The sequence below is a fragment of the Triticum aestivum genome, chromosome 7D (genome assembly GCF_018294505.1).
Source record: "Triticum aestivum cultivar Chinese Spring chromosome 7D, IWGSC CS RefSeq v2.1, whole genome shotgun sequence".
Taxonomy (NCBI): domain Eukaryota; kingdom Viridiplantae; phylum Streptophyta; class Magnoliopsida; order Poales; family Poaceae; genus Triticum; species Triticum aestivum.
The window spans coordinates 140388595-140415305 of NC_057814.1; the positions used below are offsets into that span (position 1 = coordinate 140388595).

Here is a 26711-nt window from a genome sequence, read left to right on the forward strand (position 1 = left end):
GTCGAAGACTACGCTTCTGGCCACCTTCATCTTGCAGCGTGTAGAAGAGAGTAGATTGTAAGTTCACCAAGTAGCATCGCATAGCATAATCCTACCCGGCGATCCACTCCTCGTCGCCCTGTTAGAGAGCGATCACCGGGTTGTATTTGGCACTTGGAAGGGTGTGTTTTATTAAGTATCCAGTTCTAGTTGTCATAATGTCAAGGTACAACTCCGGGTCGTCCTTTTACCAAGGGACACGGCTATTCGAATAGATAAACTTCCCTGCAGGGGTGCACCACATAACCCATCACGCTTGATCCCATTTGGCCGGACACACTTTTCTGGGTCATGCCCGGCCTCGTAAGATCAACACGTCGCAGCCCTACCTAGGCACAACAGAGAGGTCAGCACGCCGGTCTAAACCCTATGCGCGCAGGGGTCTGGGCCCATCGCCCATTGCACACCTGCATGTTGCGTACGCGGCCGGAAGCAGACCTAGCTCCCTTAATACAAGCGCGAGCTTACGGTCCAATGCGGCGCGCGCCACTCAGTCGCTGACGTCACGAAGGCTTCGGCTGATACCACGACGTCGGGATACCCATAACTACTCCCACGTAGATGGTTAGTGCGTATAGACCAAATGGCCAGACTCAGATCAAATACCAAGAACTCGTTAAGCGTGTTAAGTATCCGCGAACGCCGACCAGGGCCAGGCCCACCTCTCTCCTAGGTAGTCTCAACCCGCCCTGTCGCTCCGCCACAAAGTAACAGTCGGGGGCCGTCGGGAACCCAGGCCCACCTCTACCGGGATGGAGCCACCTGTCCTTTCAGCCCCCTCATTCAGTCGCACTTGCGGGTACTCAATGAGCCGACCCAACTTTAGTCACCACACGTGTCATATATATAGTATATAAGTATATACCCGTGATCACCTCCCGAAGTGATCACGGCCCAGTAGTATAGCATGGCAGACGGACAAGAGTGTAGGGCCACTGATGGAAAACTAGCATCCTATACTAAGCAGTAGGATAGCAGGCAAGGGAAACAGCTGTAGCAACAATGACAGGCTATGCAACAGAATAGGATTAACCGAAAGCAGTAACATGCTACACTACTCTAATGCAAGCAGTAGAGAGTAGAGTAGGCGATATCTGGTGATCAAGGGGGGGGGGCTTGCCTGGTTGCTCTGGCAAGGAGGGGTCGTCGACAGCGTAGTCGGTCGGGGCACCAGCAGCGGCGTCGGTCTCGTAGTCTACCGGAGAAGACGGGAAGAAACAATAAATATAATGCAAACATAAGCATGACGATGGAAGACATGTCAATGCGCGGTGCTAGGTGTGCCCTAACACGGTAGGAGGTGGTACCGGGAAAGGGGGGAAACATCCGGAAAAGTATTCCCGGTGTTTCGCGTTTTCGGACAGATGAACCGAAGGGGGAAAGTTGCGTGTTTGCTATGCTAGGTATGTGTGGCGGGCGAACGGGCTGCCTATCCAGATTCGTCTCGTCGTTCTGAGCAACTTTTATGTACAAAGTATTTCCATCTGACTTACGGTTTATTTTATATGATTTTTTAAAATTTTATAACATTCTAGAATTTATTTTAATTCGAAAACATTTACAGCGTCATCATGACGCCAGCGGTCAAAGTTGACCATTGACCAGTCAACTGACTGATGGGTCCCATTTGTCATTGCCTCCACACTAATTAAAGAGTTAATCACTATAATTGGGCAGGTTAATTAGGTTAAGTTAATTAACCTAAATTAGTTAAGTTAATTAATTTAATTAATTAATTAATCTAATTATTAATTATATTTGTTATCTCTTTTTTTTGTTTATGGGGGAGGGCCCCACTGTCATTTGCTAGCAGTTAACCTACTAATAATTAACCCCTAAGCTAATTTGCACGGCTGGCCGGTGGTGGCTGTGCCTACACACGCACACCACATGTGCTTGAACATGGCCACGTCCATGGCCATTAGCAGCAACTAGCACCGGCTGGAGCAGCAACTAACAGCGGCAGCTGGAGGAATTAGCAGCAGCATCTAGGAGCAGCCGTAGTCTAGCTAGAGCAGCAGCGGAGGCTACGCAGAAGAGTAGCAGTATGCAGCAACTAGCACCGCCGCAAGCCGTAGCAGTACAGCGCCGCAGCAGCAGCAGCATGGCAGGGCGCGGCCGACGTGTGGGCGAGGCGGCAGCGGGCATGCGCGGGGTGGCCAAGGGCGTGGCGGGAGCGCGGGCAAGGCTAGGCGGGCGCGGCCAGGAGCAGCAACAGTAGGCACACACGTATGTACGCATACGCGCGAGCTCGGATGAGCTCGGGACAGAGGCTATGGCAATGAATCGAAGGGGCAAGCAGGGGGGAATAGAGGAGGAGCTCACTACGGTGTTGTAGGGACAGGCAACGGGCTCGGGGAGGCTCCAGCGGCGGCGAATCGAAGGTGGCGACCGGCGATGTAGAAGGTTGAAGACGGGGCTGGATCCGGATATGGACAGGGGCCAGCTTGTTCCAGTGGGCGAGGAAGTCGAAGAAGACGCCGACGGAGCTTCTGGACACGTCGGTAGGCTGCGGGGTAGACGGTCGCTGCGGAGGAGTGCGACGAACGGCGACGGAGACGCTCGGGATGGTGGGGGAGAGAGAGCGATGCGAGGCGGGGAAAAGACAGAGGGGGCTAGGGTTTCGGGGAGGGAGAGGGAGCGGCTGGGGTCGCTCTTATCCCCTCGCGTCTCGGCCGTGTGCGGCGCCGGGTGCCCGCGGCCATGGCACCCCGGCCTTCTCCTGTAGCGAGGAGGAGGAGGAAAGGCTGGGGGCGGTTGGGCTGGGCCGCACTGTGTGCGCCTAGAGCCCAGTCTAACAGTGCGCCCGGTTTTTTTTTCTTTTTTTCTTTTTCTCTTTTTTATATTTTCTGTTTCCTAAATTTTGTTACTGTTTTATGTTAAGTTGAGCTCCAAATGGATTTTGTAAAATACGAAACTTGTCATATGACTACTATGCAATATTTTTGAATGCCACAAAAAGTTTGAGGGTTATCTGAATTCATTTGAATTTGGTTAAATATAATAACTGAGTTAAAAGTTGCTATTTTGGTCCTGTTTTAAAAAAGGTTAGAGGCATTTCACTAGTTCAAATAATTGTTGGTTTCACCATGAAAATTACTTTGTAATTAATTGAAAAACTATGAACACTTTAGGTTCCATGTCGGCAGAAATAATAATTAGACTTGCGTTTTGAAATTGAATTTGAACTTAGTTTGTAACAAATGAGGTTGAGTAAAATTTTAATTATGATGACCTGGCATCATTAACAGGGGTTTACTGTAGCTTAACTATCGGAGTGTCACATTATCTATCACAAAAAAAATAGAATTTTTTAAATTTTTCTAGTATTTATTTTGATTTTTTTTCTGAGCAGGAACAGATGAGCCTGGGCACCGAATTAGATATCTGCTTTAAAATAACATATACTCTTCCGATCATATGACTCAGTTCTTCCCTCCATTAGTGCCTACACGCTCTCTGTATAATCTCCCAGACGCATGATGGATTCTTCATCTCTCTCTCTATCTTCTCACTCTTTCTCTTTCTCCTATGCTCACTGCACTGGTCTCTGTTTCTTTCTCCCGAAGGTGTGCTGTGAGGCAACAGCAGGAGCGTCCTATTTATAGGGTCTGTTTGGTTCCAATAAGCCACCTGACTTATAAGTCAGGTGACTTAAAACCAATGACTTATAAGTCATGTCTGTTTGATTGTCACCTGACTTATAAATCATCTAACTACACCTTCCCACCTTGTTTTTTTATATAAAAATGATGAGACCCACGTAAAAGGGGATGATTTATAAGTTTTAAGTTGGGGTGAAGCAACTTATGACTTATAAGTTGGGTCTGTTTGATAAAATAAGTCATTTTTTCACTTTTCAACTTATAAATTGGTGACTTATTTGAAACCAAGCAGGTTGTTCGTCGGCCGGTAGCTAAAATATCTCAAACGTGGCTGACCCTTGGAACTGGTCAAAGGCAACGTCGGCCGCCGCTTCAGATAAGCAAAATGAGTTGCTCTCATTGTATCTTCCTCTCACACGTGTCAAACATACTTGGGTTGACTACCAACAGGCAACAGTCTATGTGTGAGGCTAGAAATACCAAGCCACTAGCTAGGCTGCCAACGCAACATCTATTTACACATATGTTTACTTAGCTTGGAAGGATAGTACATGCGTGTGCACTCTCATCATTACATGCATGCATATCTTCTAGGACCTGGCAATCGTCTCCTTACTAGCTTGTACTACCAACTAACTAGTAGTAGTATTTCTTTCCATTCTAATACCACATGGATGCATGGATGCTAGTCTCAAACGCATATATACATACTTCTCCTTAGCGTATAACTATTTTTGTCTAATATTTTATTCATGAGGAAAATACATTTCTATTATAATTCTTTGAGACAATGAACTAGCATATCTTATTTACTCAATTATTTATTTACAAAAATAATACAATTTATTTATTCATCCTAGTTTTTAACATAAAATAAAAACCCCAAAAATTCGGGTTATTACAATGTGGCTTCGCGAACTTAATATCAAAATATGTAGTTTTCCTCGAAAGTTTTGCTACCAGAATCCATACAGTTTTCTGAACGAATAAGGTTTCACCATATCCACAAAAAAAAAATTAAGGTTTCACCATGTAGGGTCTGAAATAAGAGCGACGTAGCCTAAACATCCAAGCTGTAGCTTGCTGTATGCAAGGCCTAACAATAACATCCAGCATTTTATTTCTTCGTGCCCCAACCAGTAAACAACCCATGGCAGTTCTAACCCTATTAAATTAATTAACTAAAGGACAAAGTAAAGAAATCATGGTGAATTGATAGTTTCGTCTTATAAAGCTTTCTGTCTAGCTTATTCAAAATCATATAGTCTGTCTAACTATATATGAGATCTCTGATTTTCAGAACTGTCATTCTATAACGAAGGCTCACACACATTTTCGGCTTGGTTTGTGCACAGCAAAGGAAAACTTATTAAAAATAAATTTAGCCCAAAAAGATAGCAGCAAACTAATCCAGATATGTATTTATTCAAAAACTTGCTAGTTTCAACTAACTAACTTCCAGAATAATAGAAATGAACAGTGTACTGAACTAAGTTAGCCAAGCAAATAACACAAAAATATATACATATGCATCTGGTTGTGAAGAACCTAAGAAACAGATCAGTAAATCCACTATGAAATTTTATTCAGCAATCCATACCTAGCTACAGACGGAAAGTTGGCGTGTAAAGCATAGTTCTTCATCAGTTAGTAATGCTGTAACTGATAACTCATAGCAAAACTGTAAAACATTGCAGGAATGAACACTGGATATGACAAACCTTAGAACACTTCTTTCTTACTACAACTTTCTACAACAAGTGTCAGCACTTCCTCTTTACCTACGTTGTTCCACAGAACAGCTCTGTTGGCATTTTCAACAACAGCTAGAAGAGTAAGTATCAGCAAGGCCTGGAACACTATCCTCATAAGGATGCACAAAATCGTGTGGAGTATGCCAATCGAAATAATAAGTAATATACAGTACTGTATTAGGGAAGCTGTTGATACACATTACAAGGCATGTTTTTAATGCAGAATTCCACAAGAGTTAACAATAATAAGTTTATTTCCTAAAGGAACAGGACGATTCTAACGTCCCAACTGAGACCTAAAAGACGCTGATAGTTGTCTGATCTTAGTACAAAATGCAGACTGAACAAGCCAGGTTCAGAAACTTGTGTGTTAGCATGACATATGAAGAACCAATTCATGACTGTGCCATGCTTTCTTCTCTACTGGATGACGACCAAAACATATATTCGAATTCAGAAAATATTAGCAACTACCAAAACTGCAAGTGACATACTATAGTGGACACCAAACATCCAGTTAGAGTGTTAGAAAAACAACACAGAAACAGGACTTGCCAGCTTGCTGTGCAGACTCCAGAGTGAAAACTTCATTGTGCAAAAAAGCAGTTAAATACTATTCAAGCCTTCTTGGTTTTTGCATCTAAATCTAGTGGGGACTTCCCCTTTGAGAGTGGCAGCATAGTCTTCAGCGAGGCGAGGCGCAGCTCCCTTGTGAGGACGTATGAACTTCTCCATGAATACCTTCTCGCTCACCTGGGCTGCGGTGTAGAAGCTTCGGTTAGGCTTTAGCAATCCATTTTCTTTAAGGAACTTCACAACATAGTACCGAGGTTTGAGTCGGGCCTCTAGGCTATAAGTGAGCATTGCCGGCCTGTGAGCAATGTACTCCGGCTCTAACCCAACCTCGGACATCAAGAATTCCGACATGCGCAGCAGCCTCTCCTGGGAGTTCCTCAGCACGACCGGAAGCTTGGCGACAGCAATGGCCACCTCAGCTTCCGACCACCTGAAAGTCTTCTTCAGGAACTCCACCTTAGCAGCAATCTTCTCCTCGCTGAGGAATGCGACAGCCAGCAGCGCGTGCCTGAACATCGCAGAGCCACGGGGCACACCGACATCTTCGGCACGCGCCACCATGGCCTGGATGCGCTCTGGCTTACTGGTGAGCAGCCTCGGCACGGGGATGCATAGCTTGGCAATATCACAGTCACCTAACCCGCACTCCCGGAGGAGCGCGACGTTGGGCTTGACAACGTTCTCCAGGTCGGAGCTGAGGAGGTAGGAGTTGTACTTGAGCGCCTGGAGGAGGTTCTCGAAGGAGCCGAAGAGGGGGACGTAGTACTGCAGCTTGGAGATGATGGTGGGGCGGCGGAAGCGGGCGGGGTCGACCAGGACGAGGCGGGCGATCTGGGACGGGGAGAGCCCGAGGTCCCGGAGCTCGGCGAGGCGCGGGGCCAGGGTCTTGTCGACCTCGGAGCAGAGGAGGAGAGGGTCGTACACGACGACGGCGGCGACGTCGGCGTCGGAGAGGCCGAGGTCGGAGAGGAAGGCGAGGACGGCCTCGGGCTTGGAGGGGGACTTGAGGCGGGAGAGGACCTTGGAGGCCTTGACGGCCTGCGCCGGGGTGAGGTGGCAAGACGCGACGAGGTAGTCCGCCACGGCGAACGGCGCAGGGCTAGCCGACGCCGCCACGGCGGCGGCGGCGGCGAATCGGGTGTTGGAGAAGAGGCATCGGTGCCGGAAGGAGAGTAGGGCACTCGTGGCGCGGGGACCGAGAGAGAGGAGGAGGACGTGTTCCTGGAGGAGAAGCATGGCTGGCGGCGGCGGCGGAGGCGACAGCTGGGGGAGGGCGCGGCGCCGGCGAGAGTCAGACAGGGAGAGCGAAGAGATAGCGGCTATCGTCACGCCGAATGTTATCTTTCCAATTTTTATGAGCAACGGTAATTTCGTGAGCGCCAGTTTTCTGGCGGTTGTAGGCGAGGAAAAGATACAAATCAAACGTCAGATTTTTCTACGTGACAAATCGGACGTGCAAATGCGAACCAACGGTTGGATTGATTAGAAAGACAGTGATATCCCCACCACCAGGGTTTAAGTTTTGATACTCGCATTATTTTCACATTATTTCTGAATTTATTTTAGGATTTTCAGCGATGTGCTTTTGGTGTGAGGAGACGTTCATGGCTCAGTCTTTCGAATCTGCACATAGGGATAGAGTGTGCGTGTGTGCATTCATAGGGGCGAGTGTATGCGCGTATATATGAGCGCTTTCGTCTGTACTGTGTTAAAAAATGAACATGCAAAATATATATTATAATGAGAATGTCAATTTTAAAAATTGCCATGAAAAATGATTTCAGCTTTTTGCGTGGAATTGTCATGCTTGCCAAATGAATGGGAAACACTCCCACCAAGTAGTTTGATCAGAAGTGAACCATCGGACCTATCGAAAGCCGTCGATCTTAGCAGAATCTCACGGTCACATAATCTAATCCGGTTGCCACTTTTCAACCAAAAAAATAGAATAAGGAAGTAAATCGCCCAGACCCTGCTAATTTTCCCCTCTAGTCACTCCCTCGTTGTCTCTTTCCTTGGAGTGTTGCCCAAACCAAGCTCATCGTCCACCCACACCGCTCCCCATCTTCGGATTGGACTCCAGCCAACAAAGAAGTTTCTCCCCACGCCTCCCCACCTCACTCCCCAGTCCCGTGACAGCCCTCCACCCTGACCCATTGTCCTCTACTCCAATGCGGCCCTGAGGCGACACTACATGTGCTCCATCACGGCCTTAGGGGGGGCGCAACCCCCATCTCCATCTCGATTGGGGTCTATGCTGCCATCCATCTTCCCACCCCCTGACGGAAGACCAGGATTTCTTCACTGGTTTTCTCTCTCTTCAAAGTGTCTCTCATCATAATCAAAGGTATTATACTGCGACAATCCACCCAATCCTTCCCCAAGCATGCGATTAGCATCTGTGCCCGCTTTCGACCACACCATACTTGATATTTTGAAATGTCAATTTTTGCATTTACGTCTATAATGTGTACTTTGCCTAGTACTAATTGGTTCATGTGTTCATTGTGTGCATGTTTTTGCTCTTCATGTATTGGGTCGGATAATAATTAGAAAATAATAATTTTTGAGATAGCAAACATTATGTGTGCTTCGTACTCCAGAGATATGCCTCCCAATTTGGCAGCAACAATTGTTTTCATTTTATTTTCAAAATCCTGAGCTTCCAAGTAAGACTACTGATGCACCAAGTTCACATTTTCATGCTTCTGATTAGCTTGCATTCACAGTATGCTTCCAAGTATCAGTACTGATGTACCCAACACACTGTCTCATGCTTCGTATTAATCGCGCACACTATATTCCTTTTGTTTCATTCTGCTTCTTATTACCGTGCGTCCAGATTCTGCTCCGAGTATTAGTACAAATGTACCCAGTACACTTTTTTTTATGCTTCTTTCGCATCATGCTTCCACATTAAATTCCTTTTGTTTCATACAACTAAAAGTTTACTTCCACTCAAAACACTTTATTAAGGTTTACTAACAAACTAAATTTCTTATGTTCTCAGTTGACCCGCGACAATGAAGGAGGACGAACCCCAATGGATGCTCAAGAGCCGATATGCGGCTGGAAGGTTACATGATCTCCATCAGGAAAACCACGAGCAGATATGCGGCTGGAAGATTACATGATCTCCATCAGGAAAACCACGATACTCGATCTCACGGGTTAGGTGTGGTATTTTTGCTGCATCGGGAGAGAAGCATCCGACCAGGAAGCACTGTTTGAGAGTGAAAGAAGGGCACCTAGAGAGAGAAGGAGTGAAAGAAGGGCACCTAGAGAGAGAAGCGATGGGGTGGGCGTATCTTGCGGGATCAATTTCTTATATGGAAGCACTTAATCATCGTGCCCTAGAAGGGCTCATCTAAGACTAAGAAGCAGATTTGATGCCCATCTAGTTTCTAATCCAATGGCCAAACACTGGTCTGATAGGATGCAAAGCATCAGCTGCCATCATGGTTCTCAATGGTTCTCAATTGTTCTGATGGCCAGTGGTTCCCAATGGTTTTCAATTTCAATCCAACGACCAAACACTGGTTAGGATGCAAAGTATGAGCTGTCTGATAGCTAGTGGTTCCCAAATATAGTTGAGTTTTATTTAGGGGGAAATAGAATTGAGATAAGGATCAAGAGATTGACACGGAGGTTTCCTAGGCATTTCTTTACATCCAGTTGGCCCAAAGAACCCAGTTCAATTCAATATTTTCGACAATCCACTAAAATGGCTAGTGGTTCCCAAATAGAATTGAGATTCTTTTTTTGGGGGAAATAGAATTGAGATAAGGGTCAAGAGATTGCTACGGAGATTTCCTAGGCATTCCTTTACATCCGGTTGGCCCAAAGAACCCAGTTCAATACTAGTAGAATGCCCGTGCGTTGCTACGGGCAAAAACCGAATACCTATACTTTGCCATGAAATATAAAAATATGGACACATAGATCAAATTATTTTTTAATTGAAATATACACATTAAGCATTGTGTCTTCCTATTTTCATCATACTCTTTCACATTTTTCCTTCTCGGCAATCTCCCTATCTTCTTAACATGCCAAATCGCTCACCATCCAAGAACTTATAACTTGATATATACCACCCATGATTAAATAGCATAGTAGAATGCCCGTAGCATGAGCTACAATACATATAAATGACTTAAACAAATGATTAAGGCGTCTTCATGGTCGAAACTCATTTCTCCTTCATATGTTTGGGCAGGTTCAAACATCAAATGGGCGCCCAGTGGGCTCCCCAAAATTCAACCGTCTAGATAGTCAAGGCTTTCTCAAATCTAGCTCATGTGGGGGTGAAATCCCAACACACACAAAAAACCACCCCGCAACGCACCCTTCCCTTTCCCTGCCGAACCGTCTCCTTTCTACTCGGTTTTCCGCCATAGCACGGCATTTCTCGCTGAAGCCCTCTCCTTTAAAATCAGATGATGCCCATCTTCGTCATGGCACCCTCTCTCCATCACACCATAACTAAACAAACCAACTCCAACCCTTATTCCGGTCATTCTCAACCCTCACTCTTATCACAAAATCCACTAATTTGTGGTCTAATTGAGCCAGCGATCGACGTCGTCGTGGCAGGCCAACAACAAGGGACATGGGCAGCAACCGCCTCCCCATCTTAGTGCTAGGAGGTGAGCTAGAGCACCCAATGCCCTCCCCCTCGCCGGCCAGCAAAAAACAGAGCACTGTGGAGTGCTCTGCTCGCCGGCGATGGGGCATATATAGGCAACTCATTGGTCTCGGTTCGTGGCTGGAACCGGGACTAAAGGGCATCCTTCTGTCCCGGTTCCTGCCACGAACCGAGACCAATGGTTGTGGGCCAGGAGCGAGGCCCATTGGTCGCGGTTCGTGCCAAGAACCGGGACAAATGGGCCCAGACGAACCGGGACCAATGCCTACGAGGCCCCGGCCGGCCCCCTGGGCTCACGAACCGGGACAAATGCCTCCATTGGTCCCGGTTTGTGGCAGAACCGGGACTAATGGGCTGACCAAGCCCGAACGAAAGCCCCTTTTTCTACTTGTGTCTCCCACACAGCTAGCCAGCCGTTGGCCGTTTGCCGCATTATCATACCCCCAAGCTATCAAACAGTATTGTTGACACTGCATATTTGGCTTCACGCAAAACTTTAGATCTCGTGTTGAATCTAACCTCGTAGATTGAGTATGAAAACATTTACAAATATGTTGATACTAATGATAATAATATAATATATGATTCTGTCTACACCCGAGCATCTTCTCTAGCAGAATGCTCGGGTGTTGCCATAGAACAATATAAGAGAAATGCATCCAACTAAGTGTTTCATCTTAATATTAACAGGTATAATGCAAGGGAGGGCGATATGCCCCAATACCAACATGTGTCATTGATTGGTTGATGTGTGAAGTGTGATACTCTTGTTCTTATCTATGTCTTCAATAATGTGGATCGAGGTCCTTGCTTCCTCCTTCTATGTGCTTCACATCTCTTTGTCCTCATGGGTTTACTCTTCTATGTCCATCACATCTCTTTCACCTCATTGTGTCTCCTACATCATCACCTCATAAGGTGACTCGTGCTTGTGTCCTAGTTTTCTTAATTTTCGCAAACCCCTTGGTGTGTACTTTCATATATTCGTAGTAAAATTAAGGGATAGTGTACGAATGGCGAAAAACAACTCATAATTGCCACAAATGATTGTTGAGTAAAATAAGAAACAACACATAGTTGCATGAGACCAAGAAAATATCAAGTCTGCATGATTTATTAACTATTTAAAAATATTCCTAGATGAAATGACAAATGTTTTTGTAGTGCCAAATTAATTTTGATAAAATTGTAGAACCAGATCCTGTTTTACGAATTAGTCATTCGATTCCAGAGAGGGCATCACAACTTACATGTTTTGAGACAGCAAATCGCTCTGCAGTTGTTCGCTGAAAAAAAGTATCCAGTAATTATCCTTCCACATGTTGTTGCCCAATCACTGGACTTTCCTTGTTGGGAAGTAAGTTCCTATTGTAGATGAATTCCTTAATCATTATCTTCAAAATTCAATTAATACAAGATATATAGCATAACAGCAGAAACAACGCTAAGGCAAAAAACTGGTGCATAACAGGGGTAGGTTCTTTTGAGCACATATCACCTAGCTTCCTAGTCAAATAGCCTTAATTGGACCTTCAAGGGTTCACGTCAAATTACTAAATACTATATTTGCAACAAAATAATCAACAACTTTGAATATGTTTAGGCATGTACGCTGTCATTGGAAAATTCAAGAAAGGAAACAGCCAAAGACGACACTAATACTACAAGAAAGCAGTGACAGTAAGCCATGCCTGTGCACTTAAGATTACGTCGGAGACAGTGATCGACGCTGTTTTATTTCATGAAATTCATTGCATAAAAAGGAGATATTTATCTACTGATATTATTCATTGTGCAATATGATGGAGAAATAAGCACACAGTGGAATCTTTGATCAAGCTAGATGTCAAGACTTCATGCAAGATACTGATTTAAATAATTGTAGTTATAAATTATAAATCATGTGACCATGAGCAGCAGTAAGGCATGCTTTTGCAGATCAGATAATAATTCAACATTGAGCATGAATCCATGAACCGCAAAAAAATGGCATGTTTCTTTTACTAACAGGAAAACTCAAGTCAACACATAGAAAGTTACGGTAAGTATACTTCATTCCCGAGTGGTTTGCGTTAGCCTGATAGTATGCGTGTCTAATAGATATTGCTTATCTCTCATGACAATTGATGCTCTCCTTTAGCTTAGGGCCTTCCAAGATTGAAAGGTAAATGATTTCTGCAAAAAGAAAGAAACATGAAAAATCTATTAGATAACAATAATCTTGGATATTGCCAAATGTGACTATATCAGAATTCTAAGCGCACATGCATTCTGTAGTTTTTTATGGACAAACAAGTATTTCCAAAACCAACATACAGCCTCCTGCCCTCCTGCATAAAGCTATCGGTTTTAAGCCCCAGACAAACCAGGCAGTAAAACACGCTTTTATTGTATGAATTATGAATGAATGAAAGGGAGATGTACATTTTTAAGAAAAAATGCATAACAAATAGAACAACACTAGCAGAGGACTCAAAAAAGTTAATACATATTTTTTTTGGGGGGGGGGGGGGGGGGGGCATTACATACCCAGTGGTCATTCACATTGGCTGCCTCGGCCTCGCGTCGTTGTCCAACAGTACATCGTCCAGGGTTGAATCGGCAACATGAGAGATGACATCCGATTTGTTATTAGTCCAGTTTACCTGTCATAAATTCAGAGAAACATCAATTAGATCACAGGGCTGTGTTGTAAATGAACAGGAACCGGTGCACTAAACATCTGTAAAATTAGGCCTGCTCATGAGAGCTCAGCAATAATACATAAAATCTTCCCAGTACCAATATGTAACAACGACATCAATATTAATCAAAAAAATATCCATAGCTAAGTGTTCCAAACTGAAAATTGAGACAACCCAATAATGCACAAGGAACCAGAGGAGGAGACATGGAGCATCTACCAGTGGTGGCCAACAAATCTAACCAGGTCTCTTCGCGCACCTCTCCAGGGTCTCCGGCAGCGACAAGCTCGAACTGCCCCCACTTTCGTCTTCGTCGCCCCCGCCTGCTCTGGAGTCTCACAGTCCAGCTCGTAGTTGGTGACGAGATCGAAGTGCGTCTTGTCGAGCTCGAGCACGAGCACGAGCCCCTCGCCCTAGTCAAGCTCATACACGTCACGGGTGTTCTGGGACCCGCCAAGCATACGAACGGCGGGGCGTACCCACTGACGCCATACTCGTCGGAGATGAGTCGGGCGATGGGGGAATCGACCCCACCAAGACGGGCGGGGTCGTTGAAGCAAGCAAGGGTGAGGGAATCAATTTCCTACTTTGTGTTGTTCTCCCTCCAGACTCCACTTGCTAACACCACCAATGGAGTAGTGCTTTCATCGTCTTTGACTCGTTGTGGTATGTAGTCACGGAAGATTCTTTTATTGTTTTCTCATAAGTAATGTCTGCTCTTTTGCTCATGGCAGCAGTCTTGATTAGTTTGCACCCGCAGCATTTCATCAGACGTAAATATAAGGGTATGCCCGAACATTGCTTGTCAGATTATCCATTCCTTTCCTCTCATCCGAGATGCATCAAGAAAGTGAGCCAAAACTGGGAACTAAAGGTGCATATAGTGAATTAGTAATGCACATAGATAGACATATAAAATGTGGCAAACTAACCATGAGGAACTCTTTGCCTCTTAGAAATGAAATAACAACTTGGTTCAGGTAGAAAATGAAATACTCCCTCTGTCCCAAAATAAATGTCACGGATTTAGTACAACTTTAGTGCAAAGGTGTACTAAGTTAACGGCACTTATTTTCGAACAAAGGTAGTAGTAAGTTACCTGAGATAATGTACGTATGATTTAATGATTAAATGACCTGACAAAAGGGCTCCCTCTGTATTAATCATTCTGCAGAAAAAACAAAATTATGAGTTCCTTGCTCTGAAGCACCTAACTGCAGTTTTGTAGTAAATGTCTGAAAAGTAAAATCATGCTAAAATACATGATATATGTCAGCAAATACAAACTTTTTTTTCATTTATATGTTTAGTAGAACTAAATCAACATATATAAATGGCAGGCATTACATCCATCAGAGTCCAAGGCTCTTTTTCGTGTCTTCAAATGCTGCACCCACTACTACTGGTTGGCTGGAACAATTGCTGATTTTTAATGACTCCCTCCATCTTAATCTTTCAGTATAACTACAATTGATTAAGAGCTCCTAGCTGTGAAGAACCTAACTGCAGTTTTTTAATAAATGTCTGAAAAGTAAAATCATACTAAAATGGATGATATATGTTGCAAATATGAAGTATAAAAAGAAAGTTAATAATATACCATACAGTAATATGAGTAAACTCTGCAGATCTGAACATGCAGGCTTTAGCATCAGGGATTATAGCTTTGGCAGTGAGTTTCTCCTTCCAGCACACAGACATTGCCTTGTATCTCTTTGTACAGACCTCAACATGAGAATCTTGTGAACTTATTTCCATTACCTTGGGATGGTGAAATCTTTATGATACAAAGCTGATGCATGTATTAGTTAACCTGCAGAGAATTCCATATTTTGATCTATATAAGTAAGAAAGCGTACAAATGAGGAATAGCTTTATTTAGGGCTTCTCATATAGGCCATTGAGTAAATTGCATGAAAAAGAGTCTTATGTATTAAAATAGAAATACACAATTCATAAAATATTCAGGAACGAACAAAATATAGTAAACAAATAGAAACATGTAGTTGGTAAAGGAATCACACAAATAAATTATGATATATGATAGAAATTGCCAATGGCCTTAGTTACTGCTATCCAATATTCTGATTTCTGCAGTTAACTACTAACCCATGACCTGTAATCCAATATTACTACTCTGGATTAGTAGCATCCTCCTCATTCCCATCTTGTTCATCGTCCCTGTTACAAAGAAACATCATCTCGATGTAAAATCATAGTGCTTGAAACTAATTCGTATCTCTAGCAGTACATTACATCCGATGTACTGACTGAAAAAAATATAATCAATTTCTAGCAGTACATTACATCAATGTTAGGAAAAATGTGTAGTTGGCTATGTCGCATGTCCGTTGCTGGAAAAGGGCCAGAAGAATACCTTGGTCCAGAGAAATGGGGTTCAGTGCACACAACCCTCGTAAAATAACCTGGCTGAAAGGATATTAGAGTATCAGGTACCCACAGCGACACACATCCTAATTAAAACGTTGGATAACCTGATAAAAGTGTTTCTCCGTGTACCAGAAGCACGGGTGCATGAGGTGGACTAACTATGAGATGCAAAACTCTGTGTATTTGTAGGCATCTTTTGTTTTTCTCAAGCATCAAGAAGAAAATGGGGAATACGCGAAATACACTTCAAGTTTTATGTGTGGAAAATACCTGAGAGCACAACCAAAGCACGCCCCTCAATTTTTTCCCTCAGATATTACTCTGCTCAGCTCCTTCACCGGGTCCAGTGAAACATCAACCTAAAACAGCAATTACAACCAGTAAACCAAATGCTTGATACTTTTATTATTCAGAAAACACACAAAAGTTAGGTGGAGGGTTAAGACTACATCTCATGTTTGAGTTGTACCAAAGGCCAAAGGTGGAAACAGTTTGACAGAGCACATAGTTAGAACCAAGAGGGTGGAAGAAATTAGTAGTTACTACCTTGGGGAGATTAGGCATTGGTCCATTGACGAACTGCAAAACACAGTATCACATATTGGGCAAGTCTGAAACCACATTAGCATGGCAAATCAGAGCGGAAAACACGATTTTGGATGAGGATGGTTTGTACCTGCACATGTGCAAAGAGACCCGTGAGATCAGGCTGCGCGCGGTCCAGCAGCGTGTCCTCCTCGTCCTCGGCCGCCTCCGTCTCCTCCTCCTTCTCCTTCTCCTCGTCCACAGGCTCGGCGGCGGCGACGGGGTCGGCCACCGCTGCTCGGGCTCATCAGCGCGGCTCAAGCGGCGAGGCAGCGAGGCATGGCGGGATAGGGTTCGAGTTGCGTGCGGGAGCGGCGCTTGGGGGCGGAGTCGCGGCAAAGGGTCGTGAGGCAGGAGGTGGCGGCGGCGCCCGTGGCAGGAGGTGCTGCTCCACCGACGTGGAGGCTCTACGGCGCCTCCCCCGACCGGATCTGGCACTCTCTCCGTCAGATCGGATTGGGGAGGGAAGCTCCGCAGGGATTGCGAGTTAACGGAGGTGGGAGGATGACGAAAAAAACCAAAGGTGGAAGGATGACGAAAAAAACCAGCGAAATTAAACCGCGTAGACTATTTACCGAGTCGTCCATAAGGAGTAGAGATTTTCGACAATCCATTAAAATGGCTAGTGGTTCCCAAATAGAATTGAGATTTTTTTTAGGGGGAAATAGAATTGAGATAAGGATCAAGAGATTGCTACGGAGGTTTCCCAGGCATTCCTTTACATCCAGCTGGCACAAAGAACCCAGTTCAATATTTTCGACAATGCACTAAAATCGGGCATCATAATTTTTTGGGTTTGCAATCACGGTAGTAAGGGGTAGTGGCACCATCCATGTGCTTTGGGAGCAACCAGGTGACATTATTCGCGCGCATCCCTTGAAACTTCTACTAGTTCGGATGGACAAAATGAATCTATTTTTTTGAGTGAAAATTACTGAATCCTTGGCAAAGTTGTTCTAGCACACATCTATATTATTCACCAGACATTTGATTTATGTCATTTTCCCAATAAGAATAATGTTTTTTCGAGAGAAAACAGCACTCTATTATTAAGTGCGAAATTACGAATTAAACTCCCGCCGGTAGTTTTTTTCCAGGCAAACCAGTAGATTCCAGCCGAAAGGAAAACTATTGCCAGAAGGAACTACTGGGCTTAGCAATTTAGAGCCCAACTCTTACAAATGACCACCAGAAATAGGCCCACGACTTGGAACCACCACGGCAGCGCAGGGGCGACTCAGGTTTAGTACCATCTCGCGAACGGGAGGAGGGTGTAGCTGGAGAGCCGCCTATATAATAGGCGCCTTGCCCAACGTTGCAAAGCACTTACCTGGACGGGGTCAACAGCCAATCAAGAAGAGCTGTGGCCTAGATCAATGGCTCACATTGCACCTTGTTGAGTGTGTTGGCCTACCATCTTCCTACGGGGAGAGTGGACGTCATAATTTGTGCTAGAGGGGGTACGCGTTCGCGCGGCCCCTGCCAAACTTTGAAAATTAAATTTTGGTCCTTGCCTGGGGTTGTGTATGCTTCTCTGTTGTCCCTGCCAGTCTTAAAAATATATTTCTGGTCCTTCGTACTGCAGTTTACGATGGATACTGGAGATGGGAAGTACAGTATGCTGTAGCAGCTATATGGCGCATACAACACACTTCTAAACTACCGTACAGAATAGCCTAGCCTTACAGTACATACTGCTAAAATAGAACACACGATACAGATTGGCTACTACCAGTACACGCAAATAAAGTAAGAGACACGTCATCGCCATACATAGTTCAGTGGTGTTGAAGGAGAGGGCATGTCACGCTAGGAAGCCGTTGACTGCATGCGTCGGTGCGGTGCTTTTAGCCGTTAGGCGATGTCGATGGAGCGGACGTTGCGCTGCTTCTGGGCTTGCTCGTCCTTGGGCACGACGACCCTGAGCACGCCGTCCTGCATGGTGCACCGGATGCCGTCCGCCTTGGCGTTCTCCGGCAGGCGGAACCGTCGCATGAAGGACCCGAAGCTGCGCTCCACCCGGTTCCAGGCGTCGCCCTTGTGCTCCTCCTCCCGCGTCTTCTCCCCGCTGATCTTGAGCACGTTGCCGTCCTCCACCTCCACCTTCACGTCCTCCTTCCTCACCCCTACACGCACCGCAGCAGCATCAGCCGATCAGATGGTTAAGAGTACTTCTCTGTGACCGCCTTGCTAGAAAAGAGACACGGAACTTTACGTACCGGGGATCTCGGCCGAGAAGATGTGCTCCTTGTCGTTCTCGTGCCAGTCGACGTTGGTGCGAGCCATGGCGGTGGCGTCGTCACGGCTGCCGCCTTCGCCGCCTCGGCGCCCGGCGTCCAAGGGCCACGAAGCGCCGAAGGGGTCCCAGAGGTCGGAGGAGAAGGGGTCCATCCCTCCCCGGCCGCCGCCGAACCAAGGCATGAGCGACATGGCTGACACGCACGGTGGTGTTTGGTTGACACGATCTCCCACGAGACAGATATGCTACCAGGCTGCTTGTGGTGGCAAGAGCGCTTCCACGTGGGCGGTTTTATAGTACTCCAAATCGCTTGCATGCATGGCCGCGTGGAGCATCGGCTTGACACGTTCGCTGTGTACGTGCCGCCCGCGTGCACAGGTGTTGCCGTGGCGACGACTCGCGTGATGCTTTGGCATGCAGCGAGGCTGCTCTGGCACCACACGCACATCTGGCGTGCATGTACGACAGTGGCGCTAGGCTGGGTTGCGGGCTTGCCACTTGGTGAGACGAGATACTTTCTCTCCATGGCATGCATCTGTACGTAGTCGAGGCCGACGATGGTAGTAAAACACAGATACTTAATAGTACATCTGCAACGGCGACCGCAAATTCCGCGTCCGTCCACGGACCGAGGACCAATGTATGGACATTGTTACCGGAGACCGTCACTGTCTGCATACATTTCAATAACTATTTGAATTATCCTAATGTAATTCGTACAAAGCAGGCGGATTTTGACATAACCAGAACGAAGTTCATGTAAATTAGGATAATTTTTCATAAAACCGGACGATATTTTATTCAGCGAACTAAAAACCTTAAGAAAAACCTAAGCTACCATATACTTGATGGTGACCTCGTAAGCCGTGTCAGGCTGGCCGGTGGCTCCTCCTCTGTCATCGTCGCCAGATTTGGCGTTGGAGTCGGGCTTCGGGCCGCGAAAGGGGGTGGCGTCGCGGCAGGGCTTCCCGGCAGTCGCCCGACGCTCGCAGATGATCCTTACTGCTTCTTCCTATGTCGTGCACAATGCTTCTGCGCCAACCTAAGGACGTGGGCTGGGGGAGAGGGCGGTGGTCCTTGAAGGAGGCAGTGTTGGTGGCACCGATCTCGCCGAGAGACCACTCCCGCCGTACTTGGCCATCTCGCCGTCGAGGCATTGGAGACGACGCTTAGCCGTCTCCAACGTCGTCACGGAGCAGTCTAGGGCCTAGGCGTACGCTAGGTCTGGATCCACCGTGATGTGTGGTGGCGGGACATCGGAGTCCGCAAAATTGGACCGGCGCGCCGCGTTGTGCCTATCCCGCCGGCGCTGCTCCCTGTCGGCGCACTCCTGCACCTTCATGGCGCTCCGGGACGACGAACAACTGCCACCACCCCAGCCGCTGCCGAGGTAGTGGAGAACGTGACCGCATGCCTTCGCTGCAATCGCATTGGGCAAGAGTGACGGTGAGCGACGCTCCTCCTTGACGCGCCGGGGGAGCAGCAAAATCTGCTCCTGCTTCATGTGGCGTCCGATTTGGACACCGCGGTTAGGCTTCAACTTCACAGGGATGCCGGCTTTAGCTTCACGGGGAGGAGTGTCACCGGTGGTGCCATCGGGCCATTCAGGTGGAGGACGGAGCGATGGAGCATCTGAAGGAAATATGCCCTAGAGGCAATAATAAAGTTATTATTTATTTCCTTATTTCATGATAAATGTTTATTATTCATGCTAGAATTGTATTAACCGGAAACATAATACATTGTGAATACATAGACAAACACAGTGTCACTAGTATGCCTCTACTTGACTAGCTCGTTGATCAAAGATGATTATGTTTCCTAGCCATAGACACGAGTTGTCATTTGATTAACGGGATCACATCATTAGGAGAATGATGTGATTGATTTGACCCATTCCGTTAGCTTACCACTCAATCGTTTAGTATGTTGCTATTGCTTTCTTCATGACTTATACATGCTCCTATGACTATGAGATTATGCAACTCCCGTTTACCGGAAGAACACTTTGTGTGCTACCAAACGTCACAACGTAACTGAGTGATTATAAAGGTGCTCTACAGGTGTCTTCGAAGGTACTTGTTGGGTTGGCGTATTTCGAGATTATAATTTGTCACTCCGATTGTCGAAGAGGTATCTCTGGGCCCTCTCGGTAATTCACATCACTTAAGCCTTGCAAGCATTGCAACTAATGAGTTAGTTGTGGGATGATGTATTACGGAACGAGTAAAGAGACTTGCCGGTAACGAGATTGAACTAGGTATTGAGATACTGACGATCGAATCTCGGGCAAGTAACATACCGATGACAAAGGGAACAACGTATGTTGTTATGCGGTCTGACCGATAAAGATCTTCGTAGAATATGTGGGAGCCAATATGAGCATCCAGGTTCCGCTATTGGTTATTGACCGGAGACGTGTCTCGGTCATGTCTACATAGTTCTCGAACCCGTAGGGTCCGCACGCTTAACGTTTCGATGACAGTTATATTATGAGTTTATATGTTTTGATGTACCGAAGGTTGTTCGGAGTCCCGGATGTGATCACGGACATGACGAGGAGTCTCGAAATGGTCGAGACATGAAGATTGATATATTGGAAGCCTATATTTGGATATCGGAAGTGTTCCGGGTGAAATCGGGATTTTACCGAAGTACCGAGGGGTTACCGGAACCCCCCGGGGGCTTAATGGGCCATAGTGGGCCTTTGTGGAGAAGAGGAGAGGCGGCCAGGGCAGGGCCGCGCCCCCTCCCCCCTAGTCCGAATAGGACAAGGAGAGGGGGCGCCCCCCCTTTCCTTCCTCTCCTCCACCTCTTTCCCCCTTCTCCTATTCCAACAAGGAAGGGAGGGAGTCCTACTCCCGGTGGGAGTAGGAATCCTCCTGGTGCGCCTCCTCCCTGGCCGGCCGCACCTCCCCCCTTGCTCCTTTATATACGGGGGTAGGGGGGCACCCCAAGGACACAACAATTGATCGCTTGATCTTTTAGCTGTGTGCGGTGCCCCCCTCCACCATAGTCCACCTCGATAAACTGTAGCGGTGCTTAGGCGAAGCCCTGCGTCGGTAGAGCATCATCATCGTCACCACGCCGTCGTGCTGACGAAACTCTCCCTCAACACTCGGCTGGATCAGAGTTCGAGGGACGTCATCGGGCTGAACGTGTGCTGAACTTGGAGGTGCCGTGCGTTCGGTACTTGATCGGTCGGATCGTGAAGACGTACGACTACATCAACCGCGTTGTGCTAACGCTTCCGCTTTCGGTCTACAAGGGTACGTAGACAACACTCTCCCCTCTCGTTGCTATGCATCACCATGATCTTGCGTGTGCGTAGGAAATTTTTTGAAATTACTACGTTCCCCAACAGTGGCATCCGAGCCTGGTTTTATGCGTTGATGTTATATGCACGAGTAGAACACAAGTGAGTTGTGGGCGATATAAGTCATACTGCTTACCAGCATGTCATACTTTGGTTCGGCGGTATTGTTGGATGAAGCGGCCCGGACCGACATTACGCGTATGCTTACGCGAGACTCGTTCTACCGACGTGCTTTGCACACAGGTGGCTGGCGGGTGTCAGTTTCTCCAACTTTAGTTGAACTTAACTTGACGAACTATCGTTGTGGTTTTGATGCGTAGGTAAGAACAGTTCTTACTCAGCCCGTAGCAGCCACGTAAAACTTGCAACAACAAAGTAGATGACGTCTAACTTGTTTTTGCAGGGCATGTTTTGATATGGTCAAGACGTGATGAGATATAAGTTGTTGTATGAGATGATCATGTTTTGTTCAAGTTATCGGCAACTGGCAGAAGCCTTATGGTTGTCTCTTTATTGCATAAGATGCAAGGGCCAAATAATTGCTTTACTTTATCGCTATGCGATAGCAATAGTTGGCGAGACGACCATGTGACAACACATTGATATAGATCAAGATGATGGAGATCATGGTGTCATGCCGGTGATGATGGAGATCATGACGATGCTTTGGAGATGGAGATCAAAGGCACAAGATGATGATGGCCATATCATGTCACAAATTATGATTGCATGTGATGTTTATCTTTTATACATCTTATCTTGCTTTGATTGACGGTAGCATTATAAGATGATCTCTCACTAAATTATCAAGGTATAAGTGTTCTCCCTGAGTATGCACCGTTGCGAAAGTTCTTCGTGCTGAGACACCATGTGATGATCGGGTGTGATAGGCTCTACGTTCAAATACAACGGGTGCAAAACAGTTGCACACGCGGAATACTCAGGTTAAACTTGATGAGCCTAGCATATAACAGATATGGCCTCGGACACTGAGACCGAAAGGTCGAGCGTGAATCATATAGTAGATATGATCAACATAGTGATGTTCACCATTGAAACTACTCCATCTCACGTGATGATCGGACATGGTTTAGTTGATTTGGATCACGTGATCACTTAGAGGATTAGAGGGATGTCTATCTAAGTGGGAGTTCTTAAGTAATATGATTAATTGAACTTAAATTTATCATGAACTTAGTCCTGGTAGTATTAGCATATCTATGTTGTAGATCAATAGCTCGCGTTTTGCTCCCCTGTTTTATTTTGATATGTTCCTAGAGAAAACTAAGTTGAAAGATGTTAGTAGCAATGATGCGGATTGGATCCGTGATCTGAGGTTTATCCTCATTGCTGCACAGAAGAATTATGTCCTTGATGCACCACTAGGTGACAAACCTATTGCAGGAGCAGATACAGATGTTATGAACGTTTGGCTAGCTCAATATGATGACTACTTGATAGTTTAGTGCACCATGCTTAAACGGCTTAGAATCGGGACTTCAAAGATGTTTTGAACGTCATGGACCATATGAGATGTTCCAGGAGTTGAAGTTAATATTTCAAGCAAATACCCGAGTTGAGAGATATGAAGTCTCCAACAAGTTCTATACCTAAAAGATGGAGGAGAATAGCTCAAGCAGTGAGCATGTGCTCAGATTGTCTAGGTACTACAATCGCTTGAATCAAGTGGGAGTTAATCTTCCAGACAAAATAGTGATTGACAGAATTCTCTAGTCACCATCACCAAGTTAGTAGAACTTCATGATGAACTATAATATGCAAGGGATAACGGAAACGATTCCCAAGCTCTTCGTGATGCTGAAATCGACGAAGGTAGAAATCAAGAAAAGTATCAAGTGTTGATGGTAAACAAAAACCACTAGTTTCAAGTAAAGGGACAAAGGGAAGAAAGGGAAACTTCAAGAAGAACGGCAAGCAAGTTGCTGCTCAGGTGAAAAAGCCCAAGTATAGACCTAAGCCTGAAACTGAGTGCTTCCACTGCAAAGGGACTGGTCACGGGAAGCGGAACTACCCCAAGTAATTGGCGGATAAGAAGGATGGCAAAGTGAACATAGGTATATTTGATATACATGTTATTGATGTGTACTTTACTAGTGTTTATAGCAACCCCTCAGTATTTGATACTAGTTCAGTTGCTAAGGATAGTAACTCGAAACGGGAGTTGCAAAATAAACAGAGACTAGTTAAGGGTGAAGTGACGATGTGTATTGGAAATGGTTCCAAGATTGATATAATCATCATCGCACACTTCCTATACTTTTGGGATTAGTGTTAAACCTAAATAAATGTTATTTGGCGTTTGCATTGAGCATGAATATGATTTGATCATGTTTATTGCAATACGGTTATTCATTTATAGTCAGAGAATAATTGTTGTTCTGTTTACATGAATAAAACCTTCGATGGTCATACACCCAATGAAAATAGTTTGTTGGATCTCGATCGTAGTGATACACATATTCATAATATTGATGCCAAAAGATGCAAAGTTGATAATGATAGTGCAACTTATTTGTGGCACTGTCGTTTGGGTCATATCGATGTAAAGCGCATGAAGAAAGTCCATAAAAATGGACTTTTGGAATCACTTGGTTATGAATCATTTGATGCTTGCGAACCGTGCCTTTTGGGCAAGATGACTAAAACTCCGTTCTCCGGAACAATGGAACGAGCTACTGACTTGTTGGAAATAATACATACCGATGTATGCAGTCCAATGAGTGTTGATGCTCGTGACGGGTATCATTATTTTCTGACCTTCACAGATGATTTAAGCAGATATGAGTACATCTACTTGATGAAACATAAGTCTGAAACATTTGAAAAGTTCATATAATTTCAGAGTGAAGTGGAAAATCATCGTAACAAGAAAATAAAGTTTCTATGATCTAATCGCGGAGACGAATATTTGAGTTACGAGTTTAGCCTTGAGTTAAAACAATGTGAAATAGTTTCGCTACTCACGCCACCTGGAGCACCATAGTGTAATGGTGTGTCCGAACGTCGTTACCGTACTTTATTAGATATGGTGCGATCTATGATGTCTCTTACCGATCTACCACTATCGTTTTGGGGTTATGCATTAGAGACAGCTACATTTACGTTAAATAGGGCACCGTCTAAATCCGTTGAGACGACATCGTATGAACTATGGTTTGGCAAGAAACCTAAGCTGTCGTTTCTTAAAGTTTGAGGTTGCAATGCTTATGTGAAAAAGGTTTCAACCTGATAAGCTCAAACCCAAATCGGAGAAGTGCGTCTTCATAGGATACCCAAAAGAAAATGTTGGGTACACCTTCTATCACAGATCCGAAGGCAAGATATTCGTTGCTAAGAATGGATCTCTCAAAAGAAGTGAGTGGGAGGAAAGTAGAACTTGATGAGGTAACTGTACCTGCTCCCTTATTGGAAAGTAGTTCATCACAGAAATTTATTCCTGTGACTCCTACACCAATTAGTGAGGAAGCTAATGATGATGATCATGTAACTTCAGATCAAGTTACTACCGAACCTCGTAGGTCAACCAGAGTGAGATCCACACCAGAGTGGTACGGTAATCCTATTCTGGAGGTCATGTTACTTTACCATGACGAACCTACGAACTATGAGGAAGCGATGATGAGCCCAGATTCCGCGAAATGGCTTGAGGCCATGAAATCTGAGATGAGATCCATGTATGAGAACAAAGTATGGACTTTGATTGACTTGCCCAATGATCGGCGAGCCATTGAGATTAAATGGATCTTCAAGAGGAAGACGGACGCTGATAGTAGTGTTACTATCTACAAAGCTAGACTTGTCGAAAAAGGTTTTTGACAAAGCTCAAGGTGTTGGCTACGATGAGATTTTCTCACTCGTATCGATGCTTAAAGTCTGTCCGAATCATGTTAGCAATTGCCACATTTTATGAAATCTGGCAAATGGATAACAAAACTGCAATCCTTAATGGTTTATTAAAGAAGAGTTGTATATGATGCAACCAGAAGGTTTTGTCGATCCTAAAGGTGTTAACAAAATATGCAAGCTCCAGTGATCCATCTATGGACTGGTGCAAGCATCTCGGAGTTGGAATATACGCTTTGATAAGTTGATCAAAGGATATAGTTTTATACAGACTTGCGGTGAAGCCTGTATTTACAAGAAAGTGAGTGGGAGCACTACAACATTGTTGATCAGAAATAATGTAGAATTATTCTGCAAAGCATAAAGGAGTGTTTGAAAGGAGTTTTTCAAAGAAAGACCTCGGTGAAGCTGCTTACATATTGAGCATCAAGATATATAGAGATAGATCAAGACGCTTGATAAGTTTTTCAATGAGTACATACCTTGACAAGATTTTGAAGTAGTTCGAAATGGAACAGTCAAACAAAGAGTTCTTGCCTGTGTTACAAGGTGTGAAATTGAGTAAGACTCAAAGCCCGACCACGGCAGAAGATAGAAATAGAATGAAAGTCATTCCCTATGCCTCAGCCATAGGTTCTATAAAGTATGCCATGCTGTGTACCAGATCTATTGTATACCCTACACCGATTTTGGCAAGGGAGTACAATAGTGATCTAGGAGTAGATCACTAGACAGCGGTCAAAATTATCCTTAGTGGAATAAGGATATGTTTCTCGATTATGGAGGTGACAAAAAGGTTCGTCGTAAAGGGTTACGTCGATACAAGTTTTGACACTAATCCAGATGACTATAAGTCTCAATCTGGATACATATTGAAAGTGGGAGCAATTAGCTAGAGTAGCTCCGTGCAGAGCATTATAGACATAGAATTTTGCGAAATACATACGGATCTGAATTTGGCAGACCCGTTGACTAAATTTCTCTCACAAGCAAAACATGATCACTCTTTG

General features: G+C 45.1%; 1 protein-coding gene, 1 long non-coding RNA gene, 1 other non-coding gene and 1 pseudogene across 4 annotated transcripts; 1 reads left to right on the forward strand and 3 right to left on the reverse strand.

Annotated features, from left to right (window-relative positions):
- Positions 1 to 5537: 5537 nt before the first annotated feature.
- Positions 5538 to 10837, reverse strand: LOC123166088 (uncharacterized). The gene has a single exon (XM_044583853.1). It carries the CDS (start codon positions 7208 to 7210, stop codon positions 6005 to 6007), a length of 1206 nt encoding a protein of 401 aa, XP_044439788.1. The 5' UTR covers positions 7211 to 10837; the 3' UTR covers positions 5538 to 6004.
- Positions 10838 to 12492: 1655 nt separating this feature from the next.
- LOC123166090 (uncharacterized) lies at positions 12493 to 16770 on the reverse strand. Its single transcript, XR_006483365.1, has 10 exons — positions 16374 to 16770; positions 16244 to 16276; positions 15968 to 16056; positions 15684 to 15736; positions 15416 to 15487; positions 14907 to 15119; positions 14406 to 14474; positions 13526 to 14174; positions 13152 to 13267; positions 12493 to 12797 (listed from the first exon to the last, which is right to left on the reverse strand). It is a non-coding gene; the product is annotated as an uncharacterized lncRNA (long non-coding RNA).
- An 834-nt stretch (positions 16771 to 17604) lies between these two features.
- LOC123171601 (U1 spliceosomal RNA) lies at positions 17605 to 17765 on the forward strand. The gene has a single exon (XR_006485311.1). It is a non-coding gene; the product is annotated as a U1 spliceosomal RNA (small nuclear RNA).
- A 57-nt stretch (positions 17766 to 17822) lies between these two features.
- On the reverse strand, positions 17823 to 18783 carry LOC123166089 (17.4 kDa class I heat shock protein-like; annotated as a pseudogene). Its single transcript, XR_006483364.1, has 2 exons — positions 18502 to 18783; positions 17823 to 18408 (listed from the first exon to the last, which is right to left on the reverse strand). The product of XR_006483364.1 is annotated as a 17.4 kDa class I heat shock protein-like (transcript).
- Between the last annotated feature and the right edge of the window lie 7928 nt (positions 18784 to 26711).